Source organism: Pecten maximus, chromosome 5 (assembly GCF_902652985.1).
Source record: "Pecten maximus chromosome 5, xPecMax1.1, whole genome shotgun sequence".
Classification (NCBI taxonomy): Eukaryota; Metazoa; Mollusca; class Bivalvia; order Pectinida; family Pectinidae; genus Pecten; species Pecten maximus.
The window spans coordinates 41,348,397-41,371,265 of record NC_047019.1 but is presented as its reverse complement, the minus strand read 5'-3'; the positions used below and the strand labels follow the sequence as shown (position 1 = coordinate 41,371,265).

The window sequence follows — 22,869 nt, the reverse complement described above, 5'->3', positions numbered from 1 at the left end:
CACTCACTCACTCACTCACTCACTCACTCACTCACTCACTCACTCACTCACGTCACTCACTCACTCACTCACTCACTCACTCACTCACTCACTCACTCACTCACTCACTCACTCACTCACTCACTCACTCACTCACTCACTCACTCACTCACTCACTCACTCACTCACTCACTCACTCACTCACTCACTCACTCACTCACTCACAAGTATGGCAATGTTAACTGCGATGGAATCGTACACTATTTGTCTATCGTGATTGTATACGTGTGATAGCCAGTATCTCCCATGTCAGTTTTATTCGCACATTGTATATTCGTACGAAACCGTGTACCTATCATTCGTACATGTAACGCTGTGAGATCCGACTACCGAAACATTTGTTTAGCATGACAAATATGTATTCTATGAGAAGAGCAATTATAAGTGATTATTTTGTTAAGCAGATATGTTTCTTTTTCCTACCGGTGTCCACCTTACCAGTTTAAAAGTGCGCCAATATAATGTTAAACACTGTTTTGGAAGAGAGACTTTGGGGTTTTGGTGTATTAATTTCCTTTTAATATTTCTTAAACTCCACAGCAAAATGTAAGATATGCTTTTGTATACTAAATGGCCAAACAATAGGAATTTCAGATGTTACAGTCTCTGTGGTATCCATCCTGCTAGATCAAAATACCAGCAGTATCAGGAGAACAATATCAGAAAAGAGGAGTGTTTTTGTGGTGCATCACCCTCTTTCAATTTTATAAAATATCTACAATATTAATGAATAAAAATATGAGAGATCCTTGAGTCTCTAATTGTAAACGGTACATTTGTTTAGGTCCAGTCTGAATTTCCCACGTGACACACTGGTCTTCCATCGTCCAACTTTTGTGAGAGATACATCAGTTTGCTCTTGAAGTCATCCGAATTGACATAACACCCCTGCAATATTAAGCCAGAATCATGTTAGTGGAATTGTTCAATATTAGCGATTCTCATTTAACACAATTCAAGATGGTTCTGTCTAATTTAATTGCTATAGTATAAACTATATCTTGTTTGTCATCTTAAAAAAAAATTAACTGAATGGTAATTTAATGTAATTCATGTGTTTCGTTGCTGGTATAATTTATCAAGGGAAATAACGTCTAACCTGCAAATGTCTTTCACCTTCTCCAGTAAATGCATTTCGAGCATGAGCAAGTCTCCTATTATTGAAGCAGATCATATCACCCTTCCGGAGACGTACGACTCTCTGGCGAATACAATAAGACATGTTTCATGTACACTTGCTGAATTAGCCAGAATATCATGTTGAAATATAAGAATCAGTTTGTTGTGTTGCATGGTATTGCGGGTTATTTCCACGTACAGTATATCCAATATAAAATCAAAATGAATAATGGAGTGTTTTTTTTGAACTTATTATGTATGTTGTCAATCCTTGAATGCACTGAATGCTTGCCTACCACAGGGTAGACTGGGGCACAGAAGGCTTATTGATATCTCATTGATGATTTGTTGAATACTTAAAAGTCCTCGATAACAGAACTAAAGCTAACGCAGGAATTTCAGTGTTAAGAATAACATTCAGTATTAATACTATTATCAACCTTTATCTGTCCTTTAAACCTATAACAACCCCGATAATTGACATTAATTAATATATTGATTGCTTTAAAACCATCATGCAAAAATAGCATTGTTTTTACTTGAACTGTGTTAACAATCACAACTAAGACGTCATTATATTAGGAACACAAATATCGTTTGCCTTTTTAAAACATTTGACTTAAGCATTGTTTTTCCTCATAGTATCAATGTAGGACCCTTCGCGGATTTCAATTAAAACATCATCCTGGTAGCATGTGTCTGACTGCATGGTAGACTTACTGGCGTGGATGTCCAACGTTATTAACGTCTATAGTAGCAAATTGGTGAGCTAGTCGTCGATATAAGTATAAGGTATGCATGTTTTTTGCAAGGCTGACAGGTTGGATGTTCAGTAAAAGTGACAAAATTGATGTTAGTGTCATAAAAAATAACGCCTTTATACTCACTCTGTAGGGGAAGTTGTTGATAGCCCTGGCGAAAAGCTGGTAAGCCCTATAAAACTCCTCCACGTTGTTCTGTGTATGACATAAACAACAGAAAATGCGATGCTATTATGAAAATGTCAATCAAAATTGATAAGACAAGGGAAAGTAACTACACAAAGATCTACATGGAGACTACGACCAGGTGTTCGGATAGGATAATCGTCTTCTGTCATTATCATGTATCCAATGTAGATCTAGGTGATGTTTTAATACATTGTATATAATTCGGTAATATATGTCCTCGTGTAATTGATTTGAAGTCAATTTAATGAAATCGTTCATTTGTCCAAATTCTTTAATGGTTTACCGTCCTCGAAACAGCCAATGTCATATGAGGACGGGTGTCAAGGTCACACCAACAGCCAAGGTCATATGAGGACGGGTGTCAAGGTCACACCAACAACCAGGGTCATATGAGGACGGGTGTCAAGGTCACACCAACAGCCAGTGTCATATGAGGACGGGTATCAAGGATACATCAACAGCCAATGTCATATGAGGACGGGTGTCAAGGAGACACCAAGAATAAGAAAACAAGGCACAGAAACACAGGAGAGTAGTGAATAGTGAAGAAAGAAAGAAGAGTATGATCAATTAGTCCCCTTTTTGAGTTTCGCACTGTCATTCTGTCAGTGTAGTAGTTGTCAGATAGTCCATTTCTAAACCGTTTGCTGTTATGTTGATACAGTTTGGATTATCAACAGCATGTTCATTACTTTTGTTCAGAGAAATCGTTAATGGTCAAAAATAAACATTTAGATACGGAACGTTTGTAAAGGTACCTTAATATAGATATGGAATATCACAAGTCGCTGTTGTTCTGAAATTATGGTTTAACAAAGCGGTTCACTGTACCGCATTTCCCTTTTGTTTCAGACTATACCTTATATTGCTAACGTGTGTTTAGTTATTAAGACAAACACGTACATATCCATTAATCCATGTAAATGATAATTAATACAGTATATCCATGGACAAAACAAACTGATCGTTGATCTTACCTCATTCACTAAAGGAGGTCCAAGTTCGTGTTCATGCCAGGTTATATTAATGATCTGAAACAGTTGATTTATATATATAAACAATAAAGGTGGGAAAGGTATCAGACATTATCATTATTATGAAATTTAACATATAAATGAAACAAAATAATCACTCTCTGTCGTCAACTTCATTATATATATCCCTGATGAATCTTGGCGGCCACCATTGTATGATCTTTTTTAGGTATAATTGTCCGTTCGTTACGTTTTGCGCCCTTCCTTGTAATGACTCATTGTTCATGTGTAATATTTTGTATACATTACTGCAACCTGCCCATATTGAACATTAACAACCAAGGAAAGGCAAATTTATTTGTGAGTTATTTGGGAATAAAACACCCATGAAATATTTTAGGACAAAATTAGTATACCAAATTTTCATTGTCAAAAATAAATAATCTTGTTTCGGTCATTTTCTTTTAACAATTCAGAAGAAAGATGAATATCAAAATGACATCGAGGATGAATGTACAAAACTTTCCGGGAAATAAGCCTCAATTACAAAAAGCAAAGAAATTACTCTTTGGGCTATATATTTTTTTCTGATTCATTTCTTTGATCTTGCACAACTAGGGATAAGCGGCCATCTCCCGACCCTCTCCCGACCCTCATCCTCACAGAAATAATAGCACAGGATCATGTTAAATATGGAGCGATTTTGATATTTATTTTTGTCTTTTGAAGTGAAGAGCTTACTTAAGCCTTAACGTTACGATTGCCATCATTCTAAGAAAATATCACAGAAGCGGTGTTTACCCGATTGTCGTCATTCAGGGATATCAGTGGTCTTCTGAGGATCATATGGACAGGTTCACAACTGTTTGGTATAAATGTAAATACCGTGAGCGAGCAATATATGATAATTATGAATTCTTTTGAAATACATAGCTCTCTCTTAAGTGACATTGCTAGGTAATGCCAGAATATTTTAACATCTCTCAAAGAAATCATTCAAAATTAATTGTAAGCCAAAACATAACAAATGTACGGTCATCTGCGTTTTGTTTCAGCATCTGCAGCACAAATACGTCATAAAAGCCATCAAGGTAAGAATATTATGATGCGTGCCTGTCATCAGCGGGAACTGTTACGAACTTATGCCGTTTTAATTTGATAACAGGGAACTACAACCATAACAGCAGTAAAAAGCGCTATACCTAAATCCTCGTAGAGTAATTTGTTCTTGCCTAGAAAACGGTTACAAAATTACTGATGATTACGGTGTTAACTGTCTCCTAATGTCAATATAAACAGGTTTACTGATTTTGTTTTATTGGCAACATTCACCTTCAATTTTTCCCATTGCTAGTTTATCGTACCTTTGAGGGGTATTATAAGGATGATGTTATCTGAAATTATGTTCAAAGACAATGCACCATCAAGTTAAACTGCACGGTTTCAGATTGTTACAGTATCCTTACAATCAAGCAGAGCCCAGGTCATATCTAAGACTGCCACATGAACGTCCTACAAACAGCTGATTCCTTCTTGAATTCCGTATATGCAAAATATATGATACGAATATCAATATTCCATAATTTGTATACCCAAATAACAAGACATTATTGGTTAAACACATTCAAGTTGATATAAAAATAGTTCGTGGCGGTTCAATGTATTCGAAGAACGTACATGTAAAAAACATCAACAATAACAATTTTACCGATCATAGTGAATCCTTGTAAACGTAAACGGAACTTCTGTCAAAAGTCGAAATTCCTTTGGAAAATCAGTCCGGAATGACTCAGCAATGTGATATAGGTCGACGAACAAGGTTTCACCGCCCTCCAATGAATCGTCAAATCTTTACACGAAATAGACAGTGTGTGAAAGACAGGCTATGTTCGATGCAGTTGAAACAACACAACACATGTTATAACAATGAAACAGAAACATTCCGACATAGACATAAAAACATCCTTATTATGTATGTATTTTTAATAAATGTAGTTGTCCCGTCGTTGAGGTGAGATATGGCAAAGTTATTTCGGATTTTCGCATTTACAAGATCGTTAAGAAGGATTATCTGCAATATTCAACAGTCTGCAGTTGTTGACTGGGGTTGAGGGCAACAGATAATCTGTTGGACCTGAAAGCAAACTGTTGCCCGAGGTCGAAGGCCGAGGGCAACAGTTTACTTGAGGGTCCAACAGGTCATCTCTTGCCCGAAATCACAGTCGATAACTGTTTTGTTATATCCTTCTCAAATATCAAATATTTTACTGAAAATAACAATTATAAAATTCATAATAATTTATTCACATAACAAGAAATTGACAATGTTTTAAAAAATTGAACTGTGTTGATTTATTGTTACATTTATTACATGTATTATCTGCTTCATGCAGACAAGATTACAATGAAACATAAGTAAATGCATTCATTAACAATGTTAAGAAATTAAGGACTTTTTAGCATAATCATCAGTTGAATAATCATTGATCAGCGTAAGGGAGAGATCGCAAGTCAACAGAAAGTCGGTCAATATGTTTTCCGCTGTTTTCACCACATTTTTCGTATTTTTGCTGTCACGGTCATCCAAAATTTGCTGTATTTCGTCTTCAGACGTTAGGGCAATCCTACACCGTCTGCACCACTCGTAGTCATTTCAGGATGTGCAAACGACAAGTGAAGGTGACTTTAATGTTTACAGTAAATCGTAATCACTTGGACGCATTCGGGTACTTCCGGAAAGGTTAGCGGTCAACAGTCAAATTTAACAGTCAACTTTAACAGTTCGTTTGGACCGGCGACCACAACCGTTAAACTTTTGGCATTTTTACTCTATATATTCATATAGTAACTGTTAAATAAAGGTATAACAACATACCATACTAGAGTTATATATAGAGGATCTGTCATTCGTTTCCCTTCATATTAGATTTATGATACGAGTTTTGAATTTTTTATTTTTGCGAGCCTCTGGCGAGCAAAAATAAAAAAAATTCTAAACGAGTATCATAAATCTAATATGAAGGGAAACGAATGACAGATTCTTTTTATCATATGACGTTTTCTTTCATCGTTCCCCATCAAAAACTGATTTTCTCTTTTGCCTTGAATCGTAACATCTCAACCAAATCACCCGAACCTTCGAAGTAGGTCAATTATACCGACGAGAGAAGAAATAGTTCTAACACAACTGACTCTTGAAAAGGATTCATTTTATTAAATACACGTCTCAAAACAAAATTTCAGCATTTTTTCATTTAATCTATAATAGATAAATTGTCCTTGGTGTTTGAAACAATGAGGAAAATATTTTAGTTTGAAAGTTCATGAGCGACTGTTTTTGATGTGACGAAGCCGTGACGTCACTTGGCGCGATAATGGAGGCTTCGTTGTACAAATTGCTTGGCGCGATAATGGAGGCTTCGTTGTACAAATGTCTATTCGCTGTCGCTGTCGTACAGAACCATTGTACGGCGCCTTTTCACTGCTTTGTGTTTATCCTCGTCCTCGCGGGAGTTTATGGAGATGTGAAATGTTCCACCGTGAATATTCCCACTGAACATTGTGTTCAGACTGCCGTGAAAAGCGACTTTGGATGCCGATTTGTTGGCAGTGTTGTTTGTTTTGACATTACACGTGTTTGTCGACGACAGTGTCAGCATGTTATTCTGAGTAACCGTTGAAGGCAAGTTGTAACAAACTACATTGCCGTTTTTCATGAGGAATTTATTAAATAATGTTATTATTTGTTTATTTGAAAAGAATCTAGACTAGATATGTCTCATCGGACAACGCAACCGCAATTTTCTATCGGAGTTGAAATATGTTAGTCTACTAGGGGTCATAAAATAGATGTTTGCCAGGCCTAATTTAACATCTTATAGTATAAAGATAATTAAAAAACTTAGGATGTTTACATCTTGGATTTTATCTTTGATTGTACAATATGCTATGTTAATAGACCAATTTGTCGTTCAGTTGATTTTTTTCAAAGTTTACAAGCACTAGTCGCCATTTTTACGAGTCGTAGTAAAAAGAAGTAGGTCGTTCCCACGCGTATGAATACAGTTCTCACGGAACCAGCCAATCAGCGTAGCGAAAGGTGTTATTACACTAGTGTCATAAAGAAAATTTATGTGATGGGTTTATGACACCGTATATAACGGTAGTCATATGATAAAAAGTAATTCGTATAGAAACAATACACATTCTTAACAAGGAAAGTAAAAAATACTGATTATCCTTACTTGTATCCATTTCACCTTTGTCATTTAAATATAACGAATGCAAATCATGTATCTAAAAGAATTACACACGCTAAATATTGTCAAGTTGACGTGTTTAATTAAGGTCCTAACTGACAAAAATATTAGTGTTGTTTACTGCCAATATAATCTCACCAGGATGTTAATTAAATTTAATCAGAACTAGTTCAGACCACTTCACTGCCTTTTTCCATGCTGAAACTAAGCCATTACGTAACATTGACCTCAAGCAGGTTTAACGCTCATTGTGATCGAGTTAATGTATTAAGGCCTAAACTTTACGTTATCGTTGTATTTTTGCGGGCGGTGATGTGAATTGGGGATATTTCATTAATGGACGAGTTTAATTCTAGCATACACTGTACATGTAGCTCTGCGTTAAAGATTAGTTTTATCAAAACGAAGGATGGGATAATTTGAGTTATTAATTAGAAAAGGGGGTTGTTCTCTCATGGACAATTTCTTATTAAAACGGGAAGGGCTAGTAGTTGAGAATTAATTAAACATGTCAGTTTATTTCAATTAATTTTCCTGTCAATGATTTACCGACTCAAACTACTCCAAATAACCTCCTTAATTTTAACGTAATTTTGAAGTGTATTGATACCTACAACATGGATTTTATTATATATACATCATATATTGAAAGAACATTATTATAATAGTTTTGATATTTTTGATATATTTGCTGATTCCGAAAGGAACATCCATCATTTTGATTTAATCTACCAAGCTCAGGTGGACAGTTTTTAGATTTCAGAATATTTTATAACAATGGGAATTAGGCATCAGGCAAGAATGATTTGGTTGTGTGTAGTAATTTCAATCCATAATACCTTAACATTGTTAGATGGACAGTTTCATCACTATTGCGGTATGTTTCAAGCCTATTCAATTCGATTGCTCAAAGTGTTCGTCTATATTAAGAGAGCCATATTATAATCAAGTACAGGAATAAACTGCCTAGTTAAGGAGACGATACGTTTGATGGCAATAAGCAAAGGGGGCATATATACAGTGTCGCAGTCTTAGGGAGATATGGACATACCACGATATGTAATGATCGGAGTGGTTCCCTCCATATATAAACATGTTGGTTAGGTCATATGACAAACTACCTTATCCTTTACAGATGGTTGTGGGCGACAGAATGACAATGAATGGTTTAGTCCAAGTAAACAGATTGAATTCCCCAGAGGTTAAGTATTATGACATAAATCCCTTCATCCCTCTCATTCCTCACAAAGGATAAGTTTAGGAGAGACGGACTTTTTCGCTTGATAAATACTGTCTGGAGTGTCTCGAAATACACCTTATCTTCCATTGTCATCTAAATCAAGCTAAGAACTTGCCTTTCATGGAACTAATACTAACAGTGATTTATTTTGATTGTCTTAATGCATGCCATCGTACTTACTTTAAACAGTGTAGAAATTGTACACCAGGCTGTGCTTCATATATAGCCAGATCAGTGTGGAACAGAAGAGCTTGTCGTCCATATGCCGAGTTGATCATCTTCTTGTGGACTTTGACGTCCCAGATCTTATAAAATATAGTCTATACGTATACGTTATACCTTATGATAGAATTTCGACAAACACATACGTCTGTCAACATTTCCCACTTCTTCTTTAACTATCCATTATGTACAGGTTTTTTTTTATTTGTACACAGAAAACAACATTTCTACATGTTTTATACAATGTCGATTGTTGATTCAGGTTTGCATTCGACACTTATAATTTTGATAAAAACCTCAGGGCACAATCAACTTGAACGCGTCGTCAAATGTTGTTTATTGAACAACGTATAAATAATATGGCACACAATCCGATTGCTGGTTAAATTTAAAAACAAACTATTAAAGCCGTTGATTACAGCCTGTTCAAGCCTTGTCATTCATATTTTACTGCTCTTGGCACAATTACGTGACATGTTGTCATGGGTGACCTACATGCATAGGTGTAAACCTCTCTTTTCTGGTCCTTGATAACCTGATATGGTTCATGCACTGTCGTGCAAAGTTACATTGTTTGAACTATTGGATATTTACTCAGACCTTCCATAGGTATATAAATCAGACAAATGCCTGGCTTTAACTATATACTGTTTAATATTTCTGTACAGAAATCTTTAAATAGACAAAACATGAAACGTGAACTGTCTACAGACTACAGATATGAATCGACCTTGATTCGAATTGGTACATGCACCTCTATTAGTTTGTCCTTAAAATAGGCATTGCAATTATACCGATTACTAAAAAGATCGAATTTAAGAACACTAACCACCGTTTGACTTACACTTTCCTGATTACCATAACGGATATGCACTCACACTTATAATGCTTATCACAGTTTAACCCCTTACCCCGTGCATCTTTCACCCGCGACGCAATCCCAGAAAGTAAAATCTAACTGTTAGGATTTCAACCCAAAAACGACATGACAACATCTATAAAATAAATAATTCACGACAAAATCCGTCCTGTTGTACACGAAAACAAACTAAATCGTAAGCTATTACAAACTATCATAAGATAAGAAATCGGCCCTTTGAGTGAATGTTTCGAAGTTGAGTTTTGAATGTGGGAGCGTGGTTAACAGTAAATATATCGTCAGTCTGAACTCGAGTATAACGTCTATCTGTACTGAGTGAGCAAAACCGTAAAATTTTTATTGTTATTGCTTTACCGCATGATAAACTAATTCTACTTGGAGTTTTACAGAATTTTAATAAAACGGTTAAGATAAATCCATTGTTTAAGGGTCAACGACCTGTGTCCGTTTTTCATTCCAACAGTGACGTCTGTTTTAAAACCACGTTAGGAAGCGGTATTTTTCATCGGTAAAGGTAAAATGTAACAGGTAGGTCGTAAAATAATTGTTTGCGTAACATTTTCCTAAACATTTAAGAACATTCCAAATTCGTATCTTGTGAAGTTTTGTCTTTGGCGTTTTATACTAATAATTACATAGGAAAGGTAGACATTTCAATATACATATTGTATGGCTCGTTTGTGTTGTGGCTGATTTTACACTTCCTTATAGTCATGTTGAATTATCAAGTAAATCGTTCGAGTTGGAAACCTTACATGATTCACATTTCAGTTCCGTTAAAAGACATTAAAGAAGTCATGTTAACCGGCGCCATTGACAAACACTACCCTTATACAGAAGTGATTTGTCCCATACCAGATAAGCAAAATATCGATCTCAGCAAATAAAGTAGAATTCTTAAATCCGCATATAAAGCAGAATACTTACATCTGAAATAAAACGAAAAAACTTCTCAATATTAAGTCGAATATTACATTGTAACCCTGTATATAAAGCAGACTACTTATCTATCTCTCCATATACAGAGAAATACGTATGTCACCATATTAAGCGGAATACTTACATGTTCATTTAAAGCGGAATATTGATCTCCCCATATAAAGCAGAATTTTAACATATTCATATGAAATTAAATACTAATCTATCAATATAAATAGGTATACGAAAGCGAAATACTCTCCATATCAAGCATAGTATTGACCTCTCCATAAATTGCTGAAACTCACCTCTCCGTATAGGGTTCCTGTCAGACTGCCAATCTTATTCAAAACCTGTGTAGAAGCAAATGAGGTCAATTTATATGACTAATAGATTTTGTCAACGTCGTATCACTTGAAAAAATTACAATTATAGGTTTGACGTAATGATATTTCAACACGTTGCTCGCTTCCGGATAACGGCGAAAATGTGTGTGTGTGTGTGTTTTAAAATGAAAAATGCTTATAACAATTCACTAAGTTGTATCATTTTTCTATATATTCTCTATATTGTTAGATTGGTATGTATTATTAGATTGATATGTATTGTTATATTGATATGTATTGTTAGATTGATATATATTGTTATATTGATATGTATTGTTAGATTGATATGTATTGTTAGATTGGTATGTATTATTAGATTGATATGTATTGTTATATTGATATGTATTGTTAGATTGATACTGTGTGATGACTTACGTTCCTGGCGTAATGGTGTTCTGTTGGTACATCTGTCAGAAGACATATTCCTTGGCTATTAATATTTCTTAGCCACCTGTACAATATAGAACGCGATAAATATGCTATGACGATTCTATCATTGTATGAATGCCCATAGCATATATACTCTTGATTATATATACTAAAAAATGTATATCATTATGTGTTATTTTAAGAAAATTAATAACCTTTGTATACTTTACTTTATATAATTGTTGATGCTATTAATATTAAATGATAGATTACATGGTATCTAAGACAAAGCCGCATCAAAATTGAAACTTGATTTGTAACTAAGTAATTGCATAAAATAACATATGTCTTTCTAAAGTAACAGAGGTTAACAATGGCATAGAAGATCGGAAAGTTTATACAAATTATCATATTTCAATATTCCATAATAGACATACCTATATAACGAGATATCTGTTGATTGAACGTCTCTCCATGATATCTCTGGTATCCTCATCTAATAAAACAATTAATTAACAAATTCACAAGGAAATATTTGTTTTGTTGATCGTATTAACGAGATGGCTAAATAAATCCTTACCACTTAATGATTACCTAATACAACGACAAGATGACAATACACAACACCTACAGCCTGTTGCAAGAAGCGGCTGACCTTACCCGTAGCTTGCATATCATCGAACAATATATTGGGTACGATATTGAAGTCGATGATTTTAAGGCATCCATGGGCCTCAGTATAGGAGAAATAATGTTTTTTCTAGATGTGTGTCACACAGGAACAGCATGAACATAATTTACATATATCTTTATATCAATGGTGGCTAAATACAGCAACACCATCGGGTATGTAAATGATTTTGAAGACGAAATAAACTGACTCAGAAACCTAGAGATTTCTACTAACTTCGGAATGGAATTGGAGCTTTGTTTCATCTCTCAAACGCCTTTGATTCTCTTTGGAATATGAATGTTGCTGAAGATGTGCCCTAGTGAGGATTCCGTCATGATCTTCCTCGTTCCACTGCACATGGACATCACCATCTTCTAAACATCAATAGATATTTTCTATCTACCGTAACCTCACACGCAGTCCGGAGACTAGGCAATGTTATCTCTGACATACAAATGTAAATGTAGTATAGTCATTCATGTAATGTGAAGAAAGAAATCCGGATTAAATTATCAACACAGAAACATTATTTACAGAACAATTAGACGACGACCATTAGGATACATTTCTTTGTAAATGACAATGACAAAAGTAACACTTAAACGTTATGTTTTGGTTGCTTTTAAATATAAAACGACTGCAGCCATGATAACAAGCACTGAAGGTAGAATTGTTTTTAAAAAAGTTGCAATATTCTCGCTAAGTATGCTATCTACTTACAGAGTATACGGTATTAGTTTGATACAACAAACATATAATGCAGTCTCATTACAGCTGTTGTATTTTTGTATGCATTTTTGTTTTGGCATATGACGAACACGGATGTGTATGAACTATAGTACATGTGTAAGTTTTACCTGTGGTGCAGGATGTTTATGAACTTAAGTACACATTTTAGTTGAACTGTAGTTGATATAGCAGATTTATCTGTGGTGGTAGGACGTTGTATGAACTTACATATATTAGTTTTATCTGTGGTGTTAGGATGCTATATGAAAATAAGTATCTGTATTAGTTTTACCTGTTGTGGTTGAATGTTGTATGGACTTTTGTACATGTATAAGATTTACCTGTGGTGGCGGAATGTTGTATTAACTTTTGTACAGTGTATTTGTATTATATTTACCTGTGGTGGTGCAATGTTGTATGAACCTCTGTACATGTTTAATATTTACCTGTGGTGGTTGAATGTTGTATGACATTTGTACATGTTTAATATTTACGTGTGGTGGTTGAAGGTTGTATGGACTTTTGTACTTGTATTAGATTTACCTGTGGTGATTGAATGTTGTATGACAGTTGTACATGTATTAGCTGTATTAATTTTACCTGTGGTGGTAACAGCCTTTATTGTTAAGGTCAATGGTACTTCGTGCGCAGGCCAGATCCAACTGCTAGATGTATAGTCATTGCACTTGTTGCACCGGCAATTGAATCTCAGCCATTTGCTATGGAAACTAGTAATGCAAAATATGTTGTATACAAGTAGATTTTCTTACATTGACCGCTAAAGTTTACCATAATAGTTGTATAGTTGTTGACTTACATGTAGACTTACTCAAACACTTACACAATTATGAATAAATGATAGGTTAGTATGTAAACATATAAATACAAGTGTAAGGTTAAGCGGCTTTTTTCTCTCCAGATATAATACTTTTATTTCCCCTGCACCATGTTTCAAATGTCCGGTTTTGGGATCCCTGGATTCACCCCTCTTACAAGCCATATATTATAATGCAAATAATATTTGTAGAGAAAGCACACGGCCAGCCATAAATAGCCGTTCTCATTGAGGATGTAATATATGATGTGCACTGTATACCAAGTAGTCCTAGCGTAAGAGGATACAAATCCAACTTTTTGTAAATATTACAATTTCGGATGTTAAATAGGTTTTCTAAAAGTTATCTTGACTTCGAGTAGAATTATGTAACAAGATGATTCATTGAGAAGGACAAAATAATATGATCTTTGAATTAATATCAGCAAGGCTTGTTTTCTCAGTTTTCGCAAAGCTATTAGGCGATTGTGAAGACAAAAATGGATGAAATGGAGGCAACAAAAAACGATACGATAATATTACCTATATATTGATTTCATTCCTTGATAAAGAAACTATTGTCTGTTTATTAAACAACTAATTTTCCGTTTACGCTTAATTCTCTGCGTTCTGTTAGCCACAATTGTTTCCTTTATCTCCATATTCTACTCATTTAAGACGGTTCAACGCAAACATTTGTTTCGTCACCTAGTACATTCCTTTCGGGGTTTTTTCACCATAATGGTCTATTGAGAACATTTTGTTAGTATAATTGACAGGCTTTTAGTATCCTGACTACTCAATATACTAAGTTAACCCTTCTTCGAGGTTTGCCAGTTGCTGTTTTCTGTACTGTACCTTTTCGGAGTATAACACTAAATACGTATTGCCCAATTGGTGGAATTCATACTTTCGCATTCTCTAGCGTAAACACAGTTTCCACAACCAATAACTGTTTTTGCCATTTTAATCTTAAATGAATAACTCTAAACCATGCTATTCCTGCGTTCATGTTAACCATCAAACAACACAGTTACGTTTTCAACATTGTAAAAAATATAATAACGCTGAGCAGAACCATTTTCAAAAACAAAGAAATCACATAGGAATGTGTATCAGGATATAATCTATAAATTTGCTCAACAATTTGCTAAAGACCTGTTTACAGATCATACCACTTGTCAAGTGTGTTACCATATCGTGGAACAATATGGGTACATAGCTATATCATGGTGGAATATAGCGGAGGGGTGTAAAGTATACTATAGTATGGTAAAATAAGACAAAATGAATCAAATGGTATTATTACATACTGCGTATGATTTTCCTTAAATATACGCATAGGCTATATTTTGAACTATTGCACGGCTAAAAGGACTATTGCATGGTCACGTGCGAACTCTTAAACTCATGTGACGTTTCGGAATTTAGTCCTACCCTTTCAAGCGTCTGGGTCACTCAGATGTCTACTCTAGGCCTACAGGAAAGTCGAGATTTCAGTGATTCTAAGTGTGTTTTAGTGATTATGTAATAAAGCAAGTATATCTATACTATATGATAGTACAATATAAAAGATGAACATCATGGTATTATATAACAGTAAAATATAAAAGATGAATGCCATTGTACTACATTTAAATAATGGTACAATTTAAAAGACGAATGTCATAGTACTACATAACAATACTGATATAAATAACGAATGACAAGGTACAAATATAAAAGTTGAATTTCGTGGTACTATAAAACGGCATAATATATAGACGATTGACGTCATGAAGTACATAATGGTTCCTTGTAGCGAATGCCATGGTACCCTAACGTAGAGCAATATGGCAGATGAATGTTATTGAACTATATCACACTTCAATATAGCGGGGGTCGTTTCACGACGAAAATGTCTTTCATCTCAGGATATTGTTCTATATATAAATTAACCGCCTAATTCCATATTTATCACTTAAACGCCACCTGTTGATTGAACTACAAGCTACATTGCGATCTATAAGTTTTGCTTGTCAGTTCTGCCTAGAGTAATGCTTGCCTTAATATTTTTGCGCAATTATTAAAAAAATGTAATATAAGATTTAACAGCAAATACTTGATCTCTTCATTATTCCCATCAATCTTACCTGGACAACTCTCCATTTTTCCATTTGAGGGAAAGGGTTTTTCTATCGTTCGCGACGATAACTGTGTCAATATCTCTAGACATGTTGCGCTAAAAGTAACATAAACATTGTTATATATTTATTCATTAAGGGAATGTTACGGGTGTCATTCTGTTTATCTTTTAGACAACATTAATATAAACAAGATAATAATTCAACTGCCGCTCAATATTTATGTTTCGTATTCGTCAGTTTTCTTTTGTGTTCATTACGTAATGTAGGCCAGCGTGACTTATAACATAGATTAGACGCTAAAATTAATCGGGGTGATTGAAGTGTCACTAAATAAATGAACTTAACATTGGAATCTTATATCGATTATGCATGTTCACACCAATATGTTTTGATATATTGATATAGATAGTAATTAAATTATGCATGATTCTACAGTAACTAAGCTGAATGTAATAATAATACTTATTTATGAGATATATATTTTTCCATATATCATTCTGTTTTTGTTGCATATACGATAGTCATATTTACATGTTAACGAAGAACAATGTTTCAAATAAAATCTATTAAACATACTCGCCAATAGAGAACCACTTTCAAACCCTGCTCTATAAACTTTACTTACCAATAGAGAACCACGTTCAAACCCTGCTCTAGAAACATTACTTATCAATAGATTACCATTTTCAAATCCTCATCTAGTTTTATTCACCAATGAAGTCCTTATCTATTAAGATTGCCCACCAACAACCCCTGTCTATACGTTTACTCACCAATAGAGAGCCATTTTTAAACCTTCGTATATACGTTTACTCACCAATAGAGAGCCATTTTTAAATATTTGTCTATATGTTTTTCATCAATAGATGACTATTTTTTTTAAATCCTCGACTATAAAGTTTACTTACGAATGAAGTCTTTGTCTATTAAGATTACTGACCAATAGAGAACGATTTTTACATCTCATCTATTTAGTTTAATCACCAAAGAAACCATTTAAAAAATACTCGTCTATTAGTATAACTCACCAACAAAGGACCATTTTTGAATCCTCGTCTTGAGTCAGAAAGTAATTGCAGACAGGTTTTCGGTGCTTCCTGCAATAATGAAAAAAGCGATGAATTAAGAAATGTCCAAAATCCATTCTCAAAACAAGCACTAGGGTGATAACACTGGGTCTACTATTCATATCTAAATCACTCGAACACATCTGACTTATCACACAGATAAGTAAAGTATTCTGAAATGAGATCGTGAGACGGACATATAAACTCCCTTGTTGTTATCAACAGCTTGCATATCTGGATACTCTGAGTCGTTAATTTTCTCGTCAGTAGCCTACTTCTGTCACGAATATCGTGAAATAAAAGAACCTGGTGTTCAAGGAGAGCAAGCTCCGTTGCTTCGTTGTTCGGTGGCAGCCTCCTTTTAAATAAAAGTAAAATCCAGATCCATGCTCTCTAGTTGAGAATAAGAATGGTGACACCTTCCTGGTATTTCATGTTTTATTAACTGCAATAGACTCGCCGTACGTATATCGTGTTATTGGGAAACCCACATAAGATATCGAATCGATTTTGCAATTTTAACAATATTGAGATTAGGCAGCATAATTATTTAAATCCTAACGCTCATCATACATATTTATAGAGAGATGTCACTGTTGAAAACGTTATCAGTAAATATCGAAGCGGCGTGATGTTATAGAGATTAAGAGAAATCTTATTTTGGAATCTGATCACATGTGTCGATGTCTATGTGAATGAGGCAAGAGTTCCTATGACAAACCCTGAAGCATGACTTCCGGTAACTGAAACTTGACTCTCGGTTCGATTGATAAGACTTCCGGTAACAGAAACATGGCTTTCGGTACGATTGATCAGACAACCGGTAACTGAAGATTGGCTCTCGGTACGATTGATAAGACTTCCGGCAAAAGCATAACAACAGACAATACAGAAACTGTTTATAGCATAATAATATAGGCAGACACGAGAGGAAGAACGGATCTCAAAACCGTGTACGCATATCTAGACTATGGAAAGCATATAAACACAATCAATTATGTTATCAAAGATGTTAACATTCTAAATATTGAGTAAGGGTTTACCATGCATGATAAACGTAATATAGCATGAAGGATCGACCATGTATGACCATATAATTGTAACCAAGACATACCTATGGCAACGTCTCTTCGTCTATTAGAATGTTTTCATGTGAATATTTTATAACGTTAACTAGATATTCTGTGAAATCTATGTCATGTTTAATAGATATCATGTTAAATGAATATCTTAATGGATATCTATCCTGATAAATTTATGTCATGTTTAATAGATAAAATATTAAACGAATATTCTAATTGATATCTATACTGTTAAATGTATGTTATGTTTAATAGACATCATCTTAAATGAATATCATTAATGTATATCTGTCTTTTTAAAAAGATAGCCTTTAAAGCATATTCTGTTACAAAGATATCATGCCAATTACAAATCTTTCTTGTATAATAAACACATTATTAAACATATATTCTGTTAAATAGATATCATTTAAGATATATATCATATTTAATAGATATCTTGTTAAATAGATCTCATGTTAAATCGATTTTATGTCAGATAGATATCATGTTATATAGATATCATGTTAAATAGATATCAATTAAGTAATGGTGTTGTTTTATTACAGATAATCGGCTGTTGGTTCGGTTTCCAAACATGTGTATTAAGTAATAGTGTAGTTTTATTACAGATAATCGGCTATTGGTTCGGTTTCCAAACATGTTTATTAAGTAATGGTGTTGTTTTATTACAGATAATCGACTGTTGGTTCGGTTTCCAAACATGTTTAAACGGCGCACGTTTGGCGTCAGTGATAATAATCCTCTTAACTGAACATAGATACCGGCTTCACAATTCTCACAGTACATGACCTGTTTTTACGGTTAGATATTTTGTTATGCGGGAAATGTCGTCCGAATCAAACAACATAACAAAGTATAGGTATATATTTATTATGGCATTACTTGTACTCGCCGAACAAAAATTGCATCGTTATGTTTCTCTGTTGACTTATAACAACGACAGTGTTTTCTACGTACACGTGTAAATTAATGTGTAGATTTTTAGTTTACATTTTGTTGTCCGTGTTAACTAAGTGTAGCTTTTTAGTTTACACTTTGTGGTCCATGTTAACTAAGCGTAGATCTGTAGATCACATTTTGTTGTCCAAGTGTAGTTTGTAGGCTATTCTTTGTTGGCCGTGTTCAATTTAATGTTTGTCAGAACATAAACAAATAAATAGGTTGTCATGATAGCAGATAATCAAGAGAAAACAAAAATAAATGACAGAATTACGTCTGCTAAATATCGAGTCATTTTCATTATGAAGTCAAACTCGTAATTTCAATTTGCAGTTCCACTAAGTAAAGCATATTAAAACATATTTTAAAAACATCATGGTTTCGGCTGCATACAATAACTATGACGTTTTGGAAGCTGTATAAACTGATTAAATGTGAAGCAATTAAACAACTGCAGTTTGATTCTACTCACCTATCTGAGGCTTGCATAATTGATGTACCCCAAACAGAATTTCTCTGACGACTCTAGAGACCCTTAAAAACCGTGACATCATACACTGTATCCAAGTTTGACTTTAACGTCTTTTTATATGATCCCTCTCTTTCTCTGAAATTCAGAGATGAAGGTCTACCGATGTCGCTCACCTGACTGTCACGAGACCTCACCAACCTGTTGGCATTTACATAAAAATAGTCTGCCTATCGTCGACCGACGTATTTACGGACATGCGCATTTAAATAGCTGAATACAACATTGCTGGTGAAATGTATTATTACATATTTGGAAATACCATATGTGTATTTTGGTAAACAAATTATTAATCACACATGAGTGACACAATGGGTACGTTACTAGCATGCATTCCGAGGTAGAATGAATGGATTTGCAGTCTTCAAATCAGTAATCATACACTGGAACCGTAGAAGAGTTAGCAACATATTTTGCAAATTAGAAAAGTAGTATTTCACATTTCCATCTACAGACCTGTGATAGAGTGAGCTTTGGGTGTGATCTATACTTTGAGGGCCATCTCAACTTATCTTTACGTTGATGTGATCTATACGTTAGGGGCCATCTCACCTTATATTTGCGTTTTACAGGTGATTACGAGGCTATGGCAGGCGATGGAAATCCGACATAAGTAACGTATGGATAGGGTAAGTATGGGTGTAATTCTATCTTATAGATGCAGGAGCCATCCTCAACTTGTGTCATCTCCATCAACTGTCGAATGTAAACAAGGATCATTTTAATAAAAAAAATTACCTTTAAAGCCGCGGTTTATGTTCTCTCTAGTAAGGATTTCATTAATCACTTCCGAAACTGACTTATGTTCAAGGATATTCTATGTTGAGGATGTGCCGGCCATGCCACATTGATATATTGAAAGCTTGTGTTCGAAATATTTTTGATTGCTAGAAATGAATTATTATGCTATGTTATCCATCTTTAACAGACACCATAAAATACCAACTAATAAAATATTAACTCGAGCAATTCAACGAGAGACTGACTCTACCAATCCGTTACAGTTTTTTAATTGCTTGAAATGAATTATACTGCTAATATACATGTGTATGTAATAAAATATCAATATACACATGTAAATGAATAATCGTCCCAACAAGTAAGCGATTGCATTATATTAACTCGAGCAAGTCGGCGAGAGTCGTTCACTGGATCTGTAGCTAGGTAAGAAATGAATGTATAATCTTCTGTACAAGAAATTCATGCCGATACCGATACTAGAAATCATACCATCACAAATCTTTCCTATTTTCTTCAAAACCCCATAAAATATTCATTAGTCTTTATATAATAAACCCGACTCTAACATCTTTTACATAAATGTGTAAATGGGTTACATCGGGCGTATATAAGGTAAATCATGTATGTTATTAAATACAACATGAAAACGAAATGCATTGATGTCTTAATAGGCTCCTGATGGAAATGTCCCACAATTGCACTGTGGACATGATAGTGTTAAGCTATAGATACTGGTTCGGCATATTTAAGGATTATGCTTTAAATCTGCTACATAAAAATATGAAGATCTTGACTTTTTTCTTTCTTTTTAAACTGGTTTACTTCCAAAGGGATTTATTTTGACACTTTATTCGACGTTCCATGCCAAAGAGCATAAATCATAAGTAATACAAATGGAAAAGCTTGCCGATATTCTTTGCTTCTTCCAATAGATTTACGAATATTTTGACAAACACAGTACGACTTTGATTTTTATATCAGATGTGCCTACATTTATGCCCTACACTAAAAACAAGGAAACAAAACAGACCGCATATGTGGATGAGAACGAAAAAACAAGAATATTGAACATGAATTCTAACACACTAGTTGCATCCTACAAACAATTTAAGCAACTGCAATATCCTTAAATGTCAGCACGCCCGCCTGACATAAAATCTAATTATTTAATGTGTCCTTGGATGGTCACATTATTCCATAAGGATGATCAGACAGGTGCCGTTGACTATTTAATATCCCTGTCAAAGGTAAAAGAACAATTATATTTTCTCATATTTTATTTTTATTTTTTGGGATGCTCTATTGGCTGTCCTTGTGATACATGAGACAGATGAGTAAAGGGAAGTAACTCTTATATTGAGTTTTTAAACTATTATAGTATTAGTATATATTATAGTAAAAGCCCATGTCTTCCGATGTAGACAAATATCATTAGGTGTGGTTATTGTACATTATAAACCATATATTAAAGGACCCAATATGTCTAGACATTTCCTTATATATGCATGGACTTTTATTCGGATATTGTATCATGCTGTTGTAATTTCCTTCTTTGTTGGCGCATTGAACTGTGTCCCTGCACTCCATGTTATTCATTTTTTCTAATCTAACTGACATGTAAGTAAATTGGAATTCTAACTAAAAAATCGAGAGGAAAGTACGACAAGAACAAAGATTTACATGGAACACCCAATGAGATCGAGGGTTCGAACATGGCTAACTATCGCACAACCAAACAAAATATCACCCAATGAGATTTTGAGATCGACCACGCTTCAGTTAATATCGCATAACCAATCAAAATATGTCCCAATTAGATCGTGAGTTTGACCACGTCTTACTTAATATCACAAGGGCAAACAAAATATCTCCCAAAGAGGTAGCGAGTTCGACCAAGTCTAACTTTGTATCGATCAAGCAGACAAAACATCTCCCAATGAGATAGTGAGATCGACCACGCTTCACTTAATATCGCATAACTGAACAAAATATCTCCCAAAGAGAAAGTGAGTTTGAACACATCTAACACGTTTATTACATGACACATTGTTTGGAGTCTGCTGGGGTTTTGCCTCCCTATGTCAATGAACATTCGGTTGATGTCGTGGAACGTAGTAGGCATGATGTCGGCTGATTCTCACCTACATGATGCATTAAACAGGGAACACGCAGATATTTGTGGAAAAGCGGAGCACTGGCTTTTGAAGAAGGTCAGCACCTGTTTTTTAGTATCCATAAAGACAGCTATCTCGGTCTTTTCTTTGCCCCAACTTGTGGATCAAAGATCTTGTAAAGGCGGTGTTGCCTTTATGTGGCACAGGAGACTCAACGATTGAGTGTCTGTTGTGAAGTCTAATGACGATTGGATCGACATAATCAAACCTGGTATGGACGGCGACTTTATTTTGATTTCAAGTTTATCTTCCCACTTCTCGATATGGGATGCATACCTTCACGGATTATGTTAAAAACCCGAATGATCTTTGCGCCACATTCCCTCTGAAGGATCCGTCATTCTTATGGGATATTGCAATGCTCGCCTGAGAGGTCCACGCATCCCTGATTATCAAATCTAGCGTGGGTCGGTTGCTCCAGAATGCATTTACCGGCATCAGTTATGCGCGCTGGCAACAGACGACATATGTTCGGAGGAATGGTTGTCGTCTCTTATAAACCACATCATCAGTTCATTTAAAGCTGACCTCGTCGAGAATTGCGCTATACTTGATCGCGACTTTCTCGATGTTTCGAACCACAGACCTTTGCTGTGTGAGCTACGAATTGATACTCCTGTTTCCATGGAAACGTAT

The 22,869-nt window shown here is 34.7% G+C and overlaps 1 protein-coding gene across 1 annotated transcript; it reads right to left on the bottom strand.

Annotated features, from left to right (window-relative positions):
- Positions 1-281: 281 nt before the first annotated feature.
- LOC117328462 (gamma-butyrobetaine dioxygenase-like) lies at positions 282-15,787 on the bottom strand. Its single transcript, XM_033885995.1, has 10 exons — positions 15,705-15,787; positions 11,363-11,477; positions 10,910-10,954; positions 8,762-8,901; positions 4,791-4,931; positions 3,884-3,944; positions 3,086-3,139; positions 2,046-2,114; positions 1,139-1,240; positions 282-927 (listed from the first exon to the last, which is right to left on the bottom strand). Exons 1-10 carry the CDS (start codon positions 15,785-15,787, stop codon positions 820-822), a joined length of 918 nt encoding a protein of 305 aa, XP_033741886.1. The 3' UTR covers positions 282-819.
- Positions 15,788-22,869: the final 7,082 nt, after the last annotated feature.